This window comes from Mercenaria mercenaria, chromosome 2 (assembly GCF_021730395.1).
Source record: "Mercenaria mercenaria strain notata chromosome 2, MADL_Memer_1, whole genome shotgun sequence".
In the NCBI taxonomy this organism is placed as follows: domain Eukaryota; kingdom Metazoa; phylum Mollusca; class Bivalvia; order Venerida; family Veneridae; genus Mercenaria; species Mercenaria mercenaria.
The window spans coordinates 53,079,997-53,095,292 of NC_069362.1; the positions used below are offsets into that span (position 1 = coordinate 53,079,997).

General features: G+C 35.7%; 1 protein-coding gene across 25 annotated transcripts in view; it reads left to right on the top strand.

Annotated features, from left to right (window-relative positions):
- LOC123563976 (sorbin and SH3 domain-containing protein 1-like) overlaps positions 1–15,296 on the top strand; it is a 426,437-nt gene that overhangs the window by 162,865 nt on the left and 248,276 nt on the right. For all 25 annotated transcript variants that reach the window (XM_053536619.1, XM_053536629.1, XM_053536606.1 and 22 more), the window contains 2 exons: positions 7,527–7,586; positions 9,849–9,911. In XM_053536619.1, coding sequence (XP_053392594.1) covers positions 7,527–7,586; positions 9,849–9,911 — 123 coding nt within the window. The remainder of the gene's footprint in view (positions 1–7,526; positions 7,587–9,848; positions 9,912–15,296) is intronic.

The window sequence follows — 15,296 nt, forward strand, 5'->3', positions numbered from 1 at the left end:
AAGGATTTCAAAGAAACCTGACACAAATGTTCATCTCATCGAAATGACCTGCAGAGCGCATGTTTCACTTCAAGGTCAAGGTCACACTTAGGGGTCAAAGGTCATATGACTTTGTTTTGTGTGTATATTACTCGGCATTGCTTTGCATTGCAGTGCTCTTGTTTTTATTTGGCAGATCCTTCTTTTGTTCACTTACAATAATTTTTTTTAATTACTTCCCTTTTATGTTACTATAAATAGCTTATTTAGTAACTTTTTTATTATTGGCCGTAGGGAAAAACGGAGACCACTTTTTTGTGGTACAACATGGATGGTACCTCCAATTTTTAGGTGTATTTTGACATATCTGTACCTTGTAAGAATTTTTTTTTTCTTTTTCGTTAAAAAACTTCTTGTATGAAACTACTGGCCTGATTTGAAAATAGTTTTATTTGAAGTAACTTTAAGAAAATTTTAACTTCATTTTCTGATAATTCTTTTGATTGATGTTGATTATGATTTTTTTGACCTTCTTGTCCTTAAGTGCAATGATAACAGGTGAGCGATATAGGGCCATTATGGCCCTCTTGTTTAGCATGTTACCGAAAACAAAAGAATTTTTTTTAGGCCTAATGTAACTTGTCATACCAAGATGTGAAAACTATTGACATTAATATCAAAATACAGGTTAAAAAGCACCCACTACATTGAATCATTCCATTCTACAGCATTTCAATGAGAAGAAATACACACTGCAGCTACAAATGATTATGAACAACAACAAAAGATTTTTTGTGCCAAAACTAATGCATTGTGAAAATAACACATTGTGAAAATGACAATCTTCACTTTCTTCAAGTCTGAATTGTTCAGATTAATTTATAATATTTGTCATGTCTAGACTGTTAAAATTTTGTTCATCCATTGCTTAATTTTGTGTGGAACATTATTACAAAATTAAACTGTGGGTTTAAAGAAAGCATACTTTTTAAAAGAAAAAATACTAGGTTGAACATGTATTTAAACACTGCATCAGTTTTTATCTCGTTCTGGCAATATTTTTAGTGTTGGTTTAAGATGTAAGAAACATTTTTTTGGCAGAAAAAAAGATTATAACATAATCATGTTTGATGATTGAACATGTTCATAAAAGGTGATTAGCTAACATGATCGTGGATGTATAAAACATGTTCCAACATGTCTTAACATCAATCATAATCCATATTTCGCTATGGGAAACAAGGATTAGACACCAGAGAAAAACTAACTTGAATAAAGTATGTAATACAACATATATTATATAAAAAAAAAATTGGATGGATGCAAGATTCAGACTTTGAAAAGTATCACTAGAACATAATTGCATTTCCTTCACTCATCCCCTGCATCAACGAGCCAACTGTTGATAAAAATTACAGTTATGTTTTAAACAGAATATGTAATTGTTTATTCACATACTGCTATAAATATAAACATCATAATACTGTGTGGTACTTAATTGATAATGAGAGAGTGATAACTTATACAATGGCTTATTACAAAGAAGATGCCTTTGTGATTTTTGAAGTGTTTGAACTCTGTGACGGACTCACATGCTCCTCTTTGGGTATGAAGTCTCACTTCCAGTGTTTTTTTCCACTATTTTGGGAATGGGCCCAAATTGGGATTTTTTGTTTGTTTCAGAATTAATGAACTAACAATACTTTTTAAGCAAGTTTTTAGCTCACCTGTCACAAAGTGACAAGGTGAGCTTTTGTGATCGCGCGGTGTCCGTCGTCAGTCCGTGCGTGCGTCCGTCCGTAAACTTTTGCTTGTGACCACTCTAGAGGTCACATTTTTCATTGGATCTTTATGAAAGTTGGTCAGAATGTTCATCTTGATGATATCTAGGTCAAGTTCGAAACTGGGTCACGTGCCATCAAAAACTAGGTCAGTAGGTCTAAAAATAGAAAAACCTTGTGACCTCTCTAGAGGCCATATATTTCACAAGATCTTCATGAAAATTGGTCAGAATGTTCACCTTGATATCTAGGTCAAGTTCGAAACTGGGTCACGTGCCCTCAAAAACTAGGTCAGTAGGTCTAAAAATAGAAAAACCTTGTGACCTCTCTAGAGGCCATATATTTCTCAAGATCTTCATGAAAATTGGTCAGAACGTTCACCTTGATGATATCTAGGTCAAGTTCGAAACTGGGTCACGTGCCTTCAAAAACTAGGTCAGTAGGTCAAATAATAGAAAAACCTTGTGACCTCTCTAAAGGCCATATTTTTCATGGGATCTGTATGAAAGTTGGTCTGAATGTTCATCTTGATGATATCTAGGTCAAGTTCGAAACTGGGTCACATGTGTTCAAAAACTAGGTCAGTAGATTTAAAAATAGAAAAACCTTGTGTCCTCTCTAGAGGCCATATATTTCATGAGATCTTCATGAAAATTGGTCAGAATGTTCACCTTGATGATATCTAGGTCAAGTTTGAAAGTGGGTCACGTGCCTTCAAAAACTAGGTCAGTAGGTCAAATAATAGAAAAACTTTGTGACCTCTCTAGAGGCCATATTTTTCATGGGATCTGTATGAAAATTGGTCTGAATGTTCATCTTGATGATATCTAAGTCAAGTTTGAAAGTGGGTCACGTGCCTTCAAAAAGTAGGTCAGTAGGTCAGATAATAGAAAAACCTTGTGACCTCTCTAAAGGCCATATTTTTCATGGGATCTGTATGAAAATTGGTCTGAATGTTCATCTTGATGATATCTAGGTCAAGTTCGAAACAGGGTCATGTGCGGTCAAAAACTAGGTCAGTAGGTCTAAAAATAGAAAAACTTTGTGACCTCTCTAGAGGCCATACTTGTGAATGGATCTCCATAAAAATTGGTCAGAATGTTCACCTTGATGGTATCTAGGTCAAGTTTGAAACTGGGTCACGTGCCTCAAAAAACTAGGTCAGTAGGTCAAATAATAAAAAAACCTTGTGACCTCTCTAGAGGCCATACTTTTCATGGGATCTGTATGAAAGTTGGTCTGAATGTTCATCTTGATGATATCTAGGTCAAGTTTGAAACTGGGTCAACTGCGGTCAAAAACTAGGTCAGTAGGTCTAAAATTATTAAAATCTTTTGACCTCTCTAGAGGCCATATTTTTCAATGGATCTTCATGAAAATTGATCTGAATGTTCACCTTGATGATATCTAGGTCAGTTTCGAAACTGGGTCACGTGCGGTCAAAAACTAGGCCAGTAGGTATAAAAATAGAAAAACCTTGTGACCTCTGTAGAGGCCAATTTTTTCATGAGATCTTCATGAAAATTAGTGAGAATGTTCACCTTGATGATATCTAGGTAAAGTTCAAAACAGGGTCACGTACTTCGAAAACTAGGTCAATAGGTCAAATAATAGAAAAACCTTGTGACCTCTCTAGAGACCATATTTTTCAATGGATCTTCATGAAAATTGGTCAGAATTTTTATCTTGATAATATCTAGGTCAAGTTCAAAACTGGGTCACATGAGCTCAAAAACTAGGTCACTATGTCAAATAATAGAGAAAAAAAAGACATACTCAAAACTGGGTCATGTGGGAAGAGGTGAGCGATTCAGGACCATCATGGTCCTCTTGTTGTGGTAAAAGATAGTACAGTTGTCAATAATTATTCATCGAAAACAAAAACAAAAATATTTTACAATCTCTGATTGAGCTTGCAATACATAGACATAACTGTTGTCTGTTTCAATATCACATAGATCATTGTCTGAATCTGACATACAGATTCCATCCACTGATGCTATTAATGTTAGCTTTTGCTATATGTATTTTACTTTCGGTTTCACTTATTGAATTTATTGACTAGACGTAGCCATTGTAGGTGTGGTAATTTGAGTGGTAGACAAATCTAAAGTTTTAAGGTATGTCTGACAAACAAAACATGAATTTTTTACATACTTTTTATGTCATTTTTACCAATTTTCTGAGTATAATACTTTTTGTAGACAGCAATTGTTTACGATCAACAGATGCTTACATTATCATGCCTTTCAATGACCTGCTTTTAGGGGCAGTAATTACAATTTACTATAATACCGCAATATCAACATCGACGTAATGGATTTTGGACCCCAATTTTCATGTAATGTTGTTGAAATTTTTAGGCATTTTTACCAACTTTCATATGGGAATTTTAGAGGTCAAATTGGGGGGAAAAAACAAACTACTTTTCAGTTGAATTGGGGCCGAACTTTGGCCCAATACCTGACCCGAAAAGAAACAGTGACTTCACTAGGCAGCTAGCTTGCAGAAGGAAAAATACTTCGCCAGGCAGCTAGCATGCAGAAAGGAAGTATACTTCGCCAGGCAGCTAGCTTGCAGAAAGGAAGTATACTTCACTAGGCAGCTAGCTTGCAGAAAGGAAGTATACTTCGCCAGGCAGCCAGCTTGCAGAAAGGAAAAATACTTCGCCAGGCAGCTAGCATGCAGAAAGGAAGTATACTTCGCCAGGCAGCTAGCATGCAGAAAGGAAAAATACTTCGCCAGGCAGCTAGCTTGCAGAAAGGAAGTATACTTCACTAGGCAGCTAGCTTGCAGAAAGGAAAAATACTTCGCCAGGCAGCTAGCTTGCAGAAAGGAAAAATACTTCGCCAGGCAGCTAGCTTGCAGAAAGGAAGTATACTTCACTAGGCAGCCAGCTTGCAGAAAGGAAAAATACTTCGCCAGGCAGCCAGCTTGCAGAAAGGAAGTATACTTCGCCAGGCAGCTAGCATGCAGAAAGGAAGTATACTTTGCCAGGCAGCTAGCTTGCAGAAAGGAAGTATGCTTCACTAGGCAGCTAGCTTGCAGAAAGGAAGTATACTTCACTAGGCAGCTAGCTTGCAGAAAGGAAGTATACTTCGCCAGGCAGCTAGCATGCAGAAAGGAAGTATACTTCACTAGGCAGCTAGCTTGCAGGAAGGAAGTATACTTCATTAGGCAGCTAGCTTGCAGAAAGGAAGTATACTTCGCCAGGCAGCTAGCATGCAGAAAAAGCCTGTGAAATATTGTCTTAAGGTTTTCTCCATTACTAAAGCTTCAAAGTTTTTATATATCGAGATGTCATTATAACAAAAATGATGAAGCAAAATGTAAGTAGAATAATAGAAAAGAATGTGAAAGGTTTGCTTAGTGAATGTGCATGCAACTGGATCTTGACTGTGTTGCATACTTGTACTGTAATTGTGCATCCATTTCCACATGTGATTACACAAATACTGTACTATTCTAACTGATCTGATTAAAATGATGAGTTTGTTCATATTTGTAATGTTTTAATAATTTTTGTTAAGCTCCCGCCACGAGTGGTTGGGGATTATAGAAATGGTTTCCATCCATCCTTCCATCCTTCCCTCCGTCCATCTGTCCGTAACATTTCATGTCCGCTCTGTATCTCCTAAACCGCCTGAAGGATTTTCATGAAACTTGGGTTTAATGATCACCTCATCAAGATGATGTGCAGAACCCATGAGTCAGCCATGTCGGCTCAAGGTCAAGGTCACAACTCAAGGTCAAAGGTTTGAGCCTTCTATTTCTTGTCTGCTCAATATCTCCTAAACCGCTTGAAGGATAATCATGAAACTTGAGTCAAATGATCACCTCATCAAGACAATGTGTAGAACCCATGAGTCACCCATGTTGGCTCAAGGTCAAGGCCACAACTCGAGGTCAAAGGTTTGAGCCTTCCATTTCGTGTCCGCTCTGTATCTCCTAAACACCTTGAAGGATAATCATGAAACTTGGGTCAAATGATCACCTCAGACGATGTGCAGAACCCATGAGTCAACCAATATCGGCTCAAGGTCAAGGCCACAACTCAAGGTCAAAGGTTTGAGCCTTCAATTTTGTGTCCGCTCGATATCTCCTAAACTGGTACCTCTTGAAGGATTTTCATGAATCTTCGGTCAAATGATCACCTCATCAATACGATGTGCAGAACTCATGAGTCAGCCATATCGGCTCAAGTTCAGGGTTACAACTCCGGATAAAATTTGAGCCTTCCATTTTGTGTCCGCTCTGTATCCTAAACCCCTTGAGGAATTTCAAGAAACTTGAGTCAAATGATCACCTCATCAAGAGGATGTGCAGAACTCACGTGTCAGCCATTTCGGCTGAAGGTCAAAGTCACAACTCGGGGTCAAATGTTTGAGCCTTCCGTTTTATGTCAGCTCTGTATCTCCTAAACCCCTTGAAGGATTTTAATATGACTTGGCTGTGATATTCCCCTTATCAAGACAATGTGCAGAACCAGTCAGCTTAAGGTCAAGGTCACAACGCGAATGTTTAATGGCTCCACCCAATACCATCAACCCTTTCACTATCCATAACAGTGGCTGGGGATATAGCTGTCTTTCAGACTGCCTTGTGAAAATAATGGTTCCTTCTACATATTTCATTGTAAGGTTAGTTGGCGATTATAAAAGCACTGTATTGTGTATACTATAGGACTTCACAATATTATTGCATTTACATGTCACAGTGCAAAACTATAAATGAACTTAGATATTTTAAATTTGATATTATTAAATGGAATGTTGGTAAATATAGACTATTTTTTAATTGGATATCATAAAATCCATTTTATGATGTCATTGAAAAAAGTAAAAATTGTATAATAATACTAATATGCATGAAAGATATATCCATAAATCAAATTCAAGATATCATAAAATCATGTACATTTTTAGTATCTTTAAATTACTTACTGTTATTATGAATTATAAAATGTTTTTTTAGATATTAAGAAAAGAATTTAGAATATCATTAAATCAAATTAAGGATATGTAAAATAAATGATATTTAGAGATATCCAGTATTCTGTTTTGTGATATCTGTAATTTATTTTTTGATATCTTTAAATTGTTTCATGCTATCATACAATCATACAATATATTAATGATAAATTTAAGAAATTGTGAATAAATAGTGAAACAGCACACCATACAAAATAATCTTAAAATATCCTGAGTGATTCTTATGGTCCTCAAACTGAGTGATTTTTTTTCTGTATCTTGTTCTACTGCTCATTGTACCACTCTTGCCCATTCACCTCGCAGATGGGTATGTTATGCCCAAAAGGGTGGCGCTCTTGCTATTCATGGTGCAATTTAGCTCACCTGAGCCTTTTCTGCTGTTGTCCACGTTCATTTGTTTCAAATAACATCTTGCGTGAAGCTGCTGGGTCAATTTATGTAAATAAAGGCAATTTTAAGAAAATTTCCTCTCAGAATCTGAAAAGATTTTTACAGAAATTATCACAGTTTGACCATGTACTACAATAACTTGCTTGATTATAAGTAAAAAAACATGAGATTTCACATTAATTATCTCTGGATAACGGTTCAATAACAAAAGATAAAGGCTATACAAGACGTCACAAAACATGGCTGGAAGAGATCAGGCCAGTCTTTCTACATGTTTTTCTTATACTTGTAACCAGTACAAGTATTAAAAAATATAGAAAGAAGCAATTTGTTTTTCTGTTGTTTTTTGTGTGATTATTTATGTGTATTATTCTGTATATTACAGTTGGTGACACTAGTTACGATGACGAAAAGGATTCAAGTTTGTCAAGTTTTGACACTTTTGGTAAGATTTTCTGGCAAAAAATCATATTTTGAAAAAACTTCCATTGAAAATCTAACATTTATCAAGCACTCAGTGAACACTAACTTACGTGTAAATAATCATTATACCCCCACAAAACGAAGTTTTTGGGGGGGGGGTGGGGAGGGGTGTATATAGGAGTGAGCTTGTTGGTCGGTTGGTCCGTTGGTTTTCATGGTTTCCGAACAGTAACTCATGAAAGGCTTGACCAATTCAAATAATTTTTGGTACAAAGGTGTAACATCAGAAATAAAGGTCAAGGTCACAGTGACCCTGAACAGTTAAATGGTTTCCAGATGATAACTTGAGAACGCTTGGGCCTAGGATCATAAATTTTGGAACACAGGTGTAACATCATGAAATGGAGGTCAAGTTCAACTTTGAGTTCAAAGGTCAAGGTCACAGTGACCCAGAAAAGTTAAACGGTTTCCGGATGATAACTTGAGAACGCTTGGGCCTAGGATCATAAATTTTTGTACACAAGTGTAATATGATAAAATACAGGTTAAGTTCGACTTTGAGATTAGTAGGTCAATGGTCAAGGTCACAATGACACGAAACAGTTAAACGGTTTCCAGATGATAACTTGAGAACGCTTGGGCCTAGGACCACGAAACTTATTAGGGAAGTTGCTCATGACCAGCAGATGACCCCTATAGATTTCGAGTTCAAAGGGTCAAAGGTCAGAGTGACCCTGAACATTTAAACCTTTTCCGGACAATAACTTGAGAACGCTTGGGCCGAGCATCATGAAACTTCATAGGCAGGTTGAACATGACCAGCAGATGACCTGTAATGATTTTAAGGTTAGTAGGTCAAAGGTCAGGCAAGTTCGTCTTTGACATTGGCTTAGTTCTGTGACAAGGCCATATTGTGGGGGTGTAATTCGTCACTTCTGTGACCACTCTAGTTTGTTTAAGTTTCTGATATATCCATTACTTGATTCAAATCTGATTATCCACCTAGGTTTTGTCAAAGAATTTGACCTAGTCATAAAACCTTATAGGAATATTATTCAGCATGTTAAGTTGGTGCACCTAGGGTTTCATTTGGGAGTTCACTCAGCAGGACCAGAGTTATGGCCCTTGACTTACTCAAAAATACGCATTAAGGACCAAAAAGTTTATGTTGCATTTATCTTAAAAAGTATTTGATCTAGAGTGGTGAAGCTGCAATAATGTTAGGTGAGCTATTGTGATCACTCACAGTCTGACGTCTGTCCTGTCCACACTTTCCTTCTAACGACGTCTCTGAAACCGTGTGATGGAAGTTAATGAAACTTAGTCTCATTGGTGGTCTTCTTTAAAAATTGTTCAAACCGTTCCACTTGAATGCAAATAGGGGCCGCCAGAGCTAAATATAGAAAAAAACGTTAAAACGACATCTCCTCCTAAACTGCTATCTTGATTTTGAAATAATTTTATACAAATGGTCATTATGCAACCGGGTCTACCAAGATTGTACAAATTATTTCGATTCATCCAAAAAATGGCTGCCAGGAGACGTGGTCTCTTTTCATATATATATATATAGATGGCAGCATTTTTAAAATCTTCTTGTTTAAAGTAATTTTATATAAATGGTCATTATGTTACCAAGACTGTTCAAATTATTCCGATTTTATCAAAAGGGCATGGTCACTTTTCTCTATATGTGTATAGTGGAAACTTTAAAAACTTCTTGTCAGAAACAACAGGCCCAATTTTAAAATAATTTTACCCAGAAGTTGCTTTGTTGACTCTTTATGAAGAGTATACAAATTATTCTGTTTTGCCAGAAACATGGCTGCCAGGGGATTTGATCATTTTTCCCTATATGTATTTAGTTGAAATTGTTTGATAATGTCTTATAGTTTCCTCTGTCATAATTCCCCCCACCCCTCCCTTCACTACTTCAAAATAATTTCACAGTCATTTTCCTTGCATAATCATCTACAAAACTGTAGAACCCTCTTGTAAGGGAAAATTCTGTAACTAGTTAAATAGCTTACCATGGAATTATTATAGAATGTACAGTAACTCTTTCTCTTTCTTTTGTGGTTTTCAATAGATTGGTGATTCTTTTTCATGAATTTTCACAAATACATTTAAACAGTAGCAATAAAATTATGAAAGTCTTAATGGAGAAACAGTTGAATGTTTGGAAATTGCTTGGATTAGGGTCAGGTATGGGAGAAAAAATATTTCTTGTTCTTGTTCATGTCTGCATATCAAAAACATGTTAATGTATTTGTGTTTGTTGCAGATATGTCTTCTGAAGGGAAGATAAATGGTACCCAGCCTCCAGTAAAATCCAGTCCTAAGTCAGGTAAGGGTTGCACAATATAGAGATATATTTTGCATTTTTGCAACAATTCCTGAAATCTTGTGAAATGAAGCAGAATGCATGTGAAATATAACTAGGAAAGACAACTGGGAAAGATAACTAGATAACTGGGAATTTACCCCGGCGAAATGGAATTCATGAAATCATGAATTTTTCATCACCATTATGAATTATTCATGAACTGTTCTGGACCACTTCTTAATCTGACTTCATGAAGTTTTATGCATGAAGTGTCATTTGATCTACTTCATGAAGATATCAAGCATTATTGACAGATTCATGAAATCCTTGAAATATTCATGAACTTGTTTAAGAATGATCAAGATTTTTTCACGAATGTCAAAATACCTATAGAATTGAAGAAAAATTCTTGAAAAAAATGATGAACATTTTATGAGCAGTTTAAGATTATTAAATTCTTAAAACATTCTTGATGTGTTCTTAAGAAAAAGTCATCTATGATTCATTAAAAGTGCTAAAATTCAAAACCTTTTTCTAGTTCAGTACCAGTTCTTGAACCCAATTAGGAGTTTCTGAACTGTTCATTCATTAAACATAAAACTTAGGTTTTCCTTTTACAATAAATGAATAAGTTCATGAACTGTTCATGAATGTTCATGAACATTAAATTCATAATGTCACATGATCAGTTTCCATTATTTTGTTGCATGCTGGGAAATTTTTTGCACATCTGATTCAGCATTTTTTGAGAAGTTTGTGCAGCAAATGAGAAGGAAATATTTATCATACTATAGTAAGGAATGGTTTAAAAGGAACATGAGTATACTGAATATCAAATAAGTAATTATGGTGTTGTCATAAATTGTTCATTTTAAAAAATATAAAATCCTTTTAAAATGTCACATGTTTTCACGACCCTGAAAAAAAAGCTAGTATCTAATCTGAATGTCAGTCTTGAGATTAAAGTAAATTATACATTTTTGTATTTTATACAGCAATAATTATTGTTTACTTCTTATTATGCTACCAATCCCACTCTAGTTTACTGTTTGACTCAACATGTCATTTGTTGAGGGTGGAAAATGTCATTGTCTCAGTGACTCAGCAGAGACTAAAACAATCTCTAGCCACTAACTGAACAACTCTAAAACTAACCTACAGGAATTTTTCTTGAATCAAGCTATACTGATATTGTTTAAAGAATTTCATTACATGCAGATCTCTCAGGTTTCATAGTGTTACACTGCTACCAGGTTACCTTGACAATTTCATGAAACTTTTTTCTTTTCTTTTTTACAAAAATTGTTCATGAATAAATATTCATGAAAATCAAAACTTATGTTTCATGAATTTCAGTACATTATCTCCCTTTTAATGACAAGTGCATGGATACTACTTAATTGGTACAGGTATTATTTAGTAACTGAAAATATGATGGATTACTGTATCATTTAAGGCAAAGAAGTCCTTTAATAATGTTTTGTATTGTTCATGAAATATTCAAGAAAAGCACAAAATGTCTTCATGAAGTTATAAGAATATTTATTCTTGAAATGTTCATGGAAAAAACATGAAGTGCAAATGAGACATTGAAATAAGGAACAAAATAATGCATGAATTCTTCATGAAGTATTTTTTTCAGGAATATTTTCATGAATTCTTCATGAAGATTAATAAATACAAACTTCATGAATTCTTCATGAACACAGGCTATGCTTAATTTCATGCATTTTTAATGCATTAACCACTTCATGAATAATTCATGAATCTGTTTTCATGAGCTGCTGATGCATTTGTCTCATTTGCACTTCATGTTTTTGTCATGAAGACTTCATGAAGTCTCCTCATGAAGAAGTCATGAATGCTTCATGAATACTTCATGAAGTATGAATAAACATTTGACAGGGGAAGATAACTGAATAATTGGAAAGATAACTGGGAAAGGCAACTACATAAATGACAAAGATAACTGGGACAGATACTGTGAAAGATAACTGGGAATGACAACTGGGACAGATAGTCAGATACTGTGAAAGATAACTGGGAATGACAACTGGGACACATAATTGGGAAAAATATTGTAAGATCGGCACATAGGGCTGCACATTGTTTTTTAGGGTCACTCAGTTTTGTGAAGGCCTTGTAGTAACTCTCTCAGTCGCCATCTGTCTGTACATCATGGCTCTGTTCCAAGTTAGTTCCTTAACATTTTGTCACTAGAGAGACTTATTGTCAATAAGTAAATCTAATAAAGTTAATCCTGCAATGAATTGGTAGATGATTATTTAGTGGACCTAGTATGTACAAGAGGGCAATATTGAGAATATGCACATCCTTTTTATTTTGTCCCTCTGTCCATTAATCTGTCAGCCAGTGGCTAAAGGAATCTGTAATTTTTTCAAAGGTGTTAGAGATTTTTCATGAAACCAGGTTTATAGAAACAGGGCTATACTATGTATATGCATGTCCTTTTATTAGCTCCCCTGAACTTTGTTCAGGGTGAGCTATTATTGTAGGTGGATGGTCCTGCATATCTTGTCTATCGTCTGTTGTTCTGTGTCCTTTGTCAACATTTTTGTCGAGCCTGCTTGCGGTGAGCTCAATATAGTCGCCACTTTTGGCAGTTCAGTGTATGTGAGTTTGTGCGTCTGTCCGTGTGTGCGTGGGTCCATCCAATTTTGTCTGGACCATAACTTTGACATGTATGGACCAATCTTGTTTATATTTGGCATGAATTTTTACCTCAATGAGAAGGTGTGTCATGCGCAAACCCCATGTTCCTATCTCAAAGGTCAAAGGTCAAATTGAAGTTTGTCCGGAGCATTTCTTCTTCTTGCATGGTGGGATTTTGATGTAACTTGGCATGAATGTTCACCACTATGAGATGGAGTGTCATGCGCAAGAACCAGGTCCGTAGGTCCAAGGTTAAGGTCACACTTGACAGCTGGCAGGCTCGACATTCTGCCCATGGGCATACTTGTAAGTTAAACATCTTCTCAGAAACTACTGTTCAGAATTACACCAAATTTGGTCAGTAGCATTCTGGCATGGACCTCTGTCAAATATATTCAAATGGTTTACCTAGGCCCCTTTTATGGCCCGCCAGAGCTAAAAATAGAAAAACCTTTAAACAACTGCTTGATGGATTGTCATTAAACTTGGTCTGTAGATTTGTTATAAGGTCCTCTACAAAATTTGTTCAATTGGATGCACTTCGCCCAATTTCAGGGCTGCGATAGATAAAAATAGAAACTTTCAACAACTTCTTCTCATGAACCAGTAGACGGATCTTCATCAAACTTGGTAGGTAGCATCATTATAAGGTCTTATACCAAATTTGTTCAAATAGGGACACTAGAGCCCTTTTAGGGGCCACTAGAGTTAAAATAGAAATACCTTTGAATGATTTCTTCTGATGGTTATGTGTTTTTGGTGTGTGCCAGCAAAATGTAGAAAAAAACCTTAAATATCTTCTGTTTTAATGAACAGCTGAAAGGATTTTCACCAGACCTAGTTAGAAGCAAAGTCAGGTGGTTAAAGTTTTCTTCAGGTGAGCGACTTACACCCATTTGGGCCTCTTGTTAACTTGACTTATAATGAAGGGCGGCATCAAGCGGTTCATGAGTAGAAGGTTGTGTGGGGTGATGCATCAGTGTCAGACTTTTGGTAAAGTTTTGCATGTAAGGTCATACCTGAGTAACCATTCTATATACACACAATGCTTCCTAATCATCAGAGGTACTTACATAACCAAGTTAGATAATCCTTGCTTCCATTTATGGAAATTAGAGCCCTAATCTTACTAAGAATTTGTTGAAGTTTTGCATGCAAGTTGTTTTACTGTCATAATAAAATAAAGTGTAATTAAATAACTCTTTTTACCTTACCAAGTTATGGCATTTGTTCATTTAAGACATTGTTGAATCTTCAAACGGGCTGTCTTATGTACACGGTAAACCTGCAAATATTGAAATATATAATAGGTACTAAGACCCTAAAAAAAAAGAGAAAAAATGTGAAAAGTAAGTAGCTCCTTATTTCAGTTAAACTACACATGCATTTCTCATACAGAGCAACCTTGAACCTATATGATATACTCCTGTGCAGTACCATTTTTATACGGCGGGTTGGGCAGGCGGATGGATGGGCGAGCGGGCGGCGTCCACAGACTTTGTCCGGAGCATATCTTCTTCATGCATGGAGGGATTTTGATGAAACTTGGTACAATTATTCACCATCATGAGACGGAGTGTCATGCACAAGAACCAGGTCCCTAGGTCTAAGGTCAAGGTCACAGAGGTCAAAGGTCAAATTCAAGAATGACTGTCCAGAGCATATCTTCTTCATGCATTGAGGGATTTTGATGTAACTTGGCACAGTTGTTCACCATCATGAGATGGAGTGTCATGCACAAGAACCAGGTCCCTAGATCTAAGGTCAAGGTCACATTAGAGGCCAAAGGTCAGATACAAGAATGACTTTGTCCGGAGCATTTCTTCTTCATGCATAGAGGGATTTTGATGTAACTTGGCACAATTGTACACCATCATGAGACAGAGTGTCATGCGCAGGTCTCTTCTTTAGAATTACTTCCCTTTGTTTTACTATAAATAGCTTATATTGTAACTTTTTCATTACTAGTTGTATGGAAAAATCGAGACCACTTTTCTGTAGTACAACATGCATGTTACTTTCAATTTTGATGTGTATTTTGATCTATCTCTACCTGGTAAGGATTTTTGTGTGGACTTACAATTTTTTTTTTTTTTTTTTTTTTTTTTTTTTTTTAAAGATTAACTTCCCTTAGTTGTTACTATAAATAACTTATATTGTAACTTTTTTTATAATTGACCGTAGGGAAAAACCAAGACCACTTTTCTGTGGTACAACATAGATGTTATTTTCAAATTTTAGGTGTATTTTAAGGTATCTCTACCTGGTAAGGAGTTTTTTTATGGACTTAGAAAAACAAAAGTATTACAATAATTACTGAACAACCACAAAATTAAAATTCCATTTGCAAATACAGGTGCTAGTGTAAAGAAATTTGCTGTGACGGGCGTATATTGTGACATTCTAGCACTCTTGTTAAATTAGTGGGAATAAATTTTATTGACTATACAGGTATCAATAAGCACCACTGTAAGGCATAAGTTATGACAACATTGGACACAGTGATCATTCCAGTTTTGTGAGGTTGCCCTGTATGTTATACTTTCAATTGATGGTTCAGTGACTAAAACCAGGAAGCTTCTGTTGTTTTGAAAGATGAGGCACTGCTTCAAAAGGTTTGCTTAACAACAGCAATACATTACTTTGTATAACTGAATACCTGCAGGTCACATGGATAAACATGTAGTGATCAATATTTTATTAAACCTTGATGAATTATGTTATTTCTGGGTG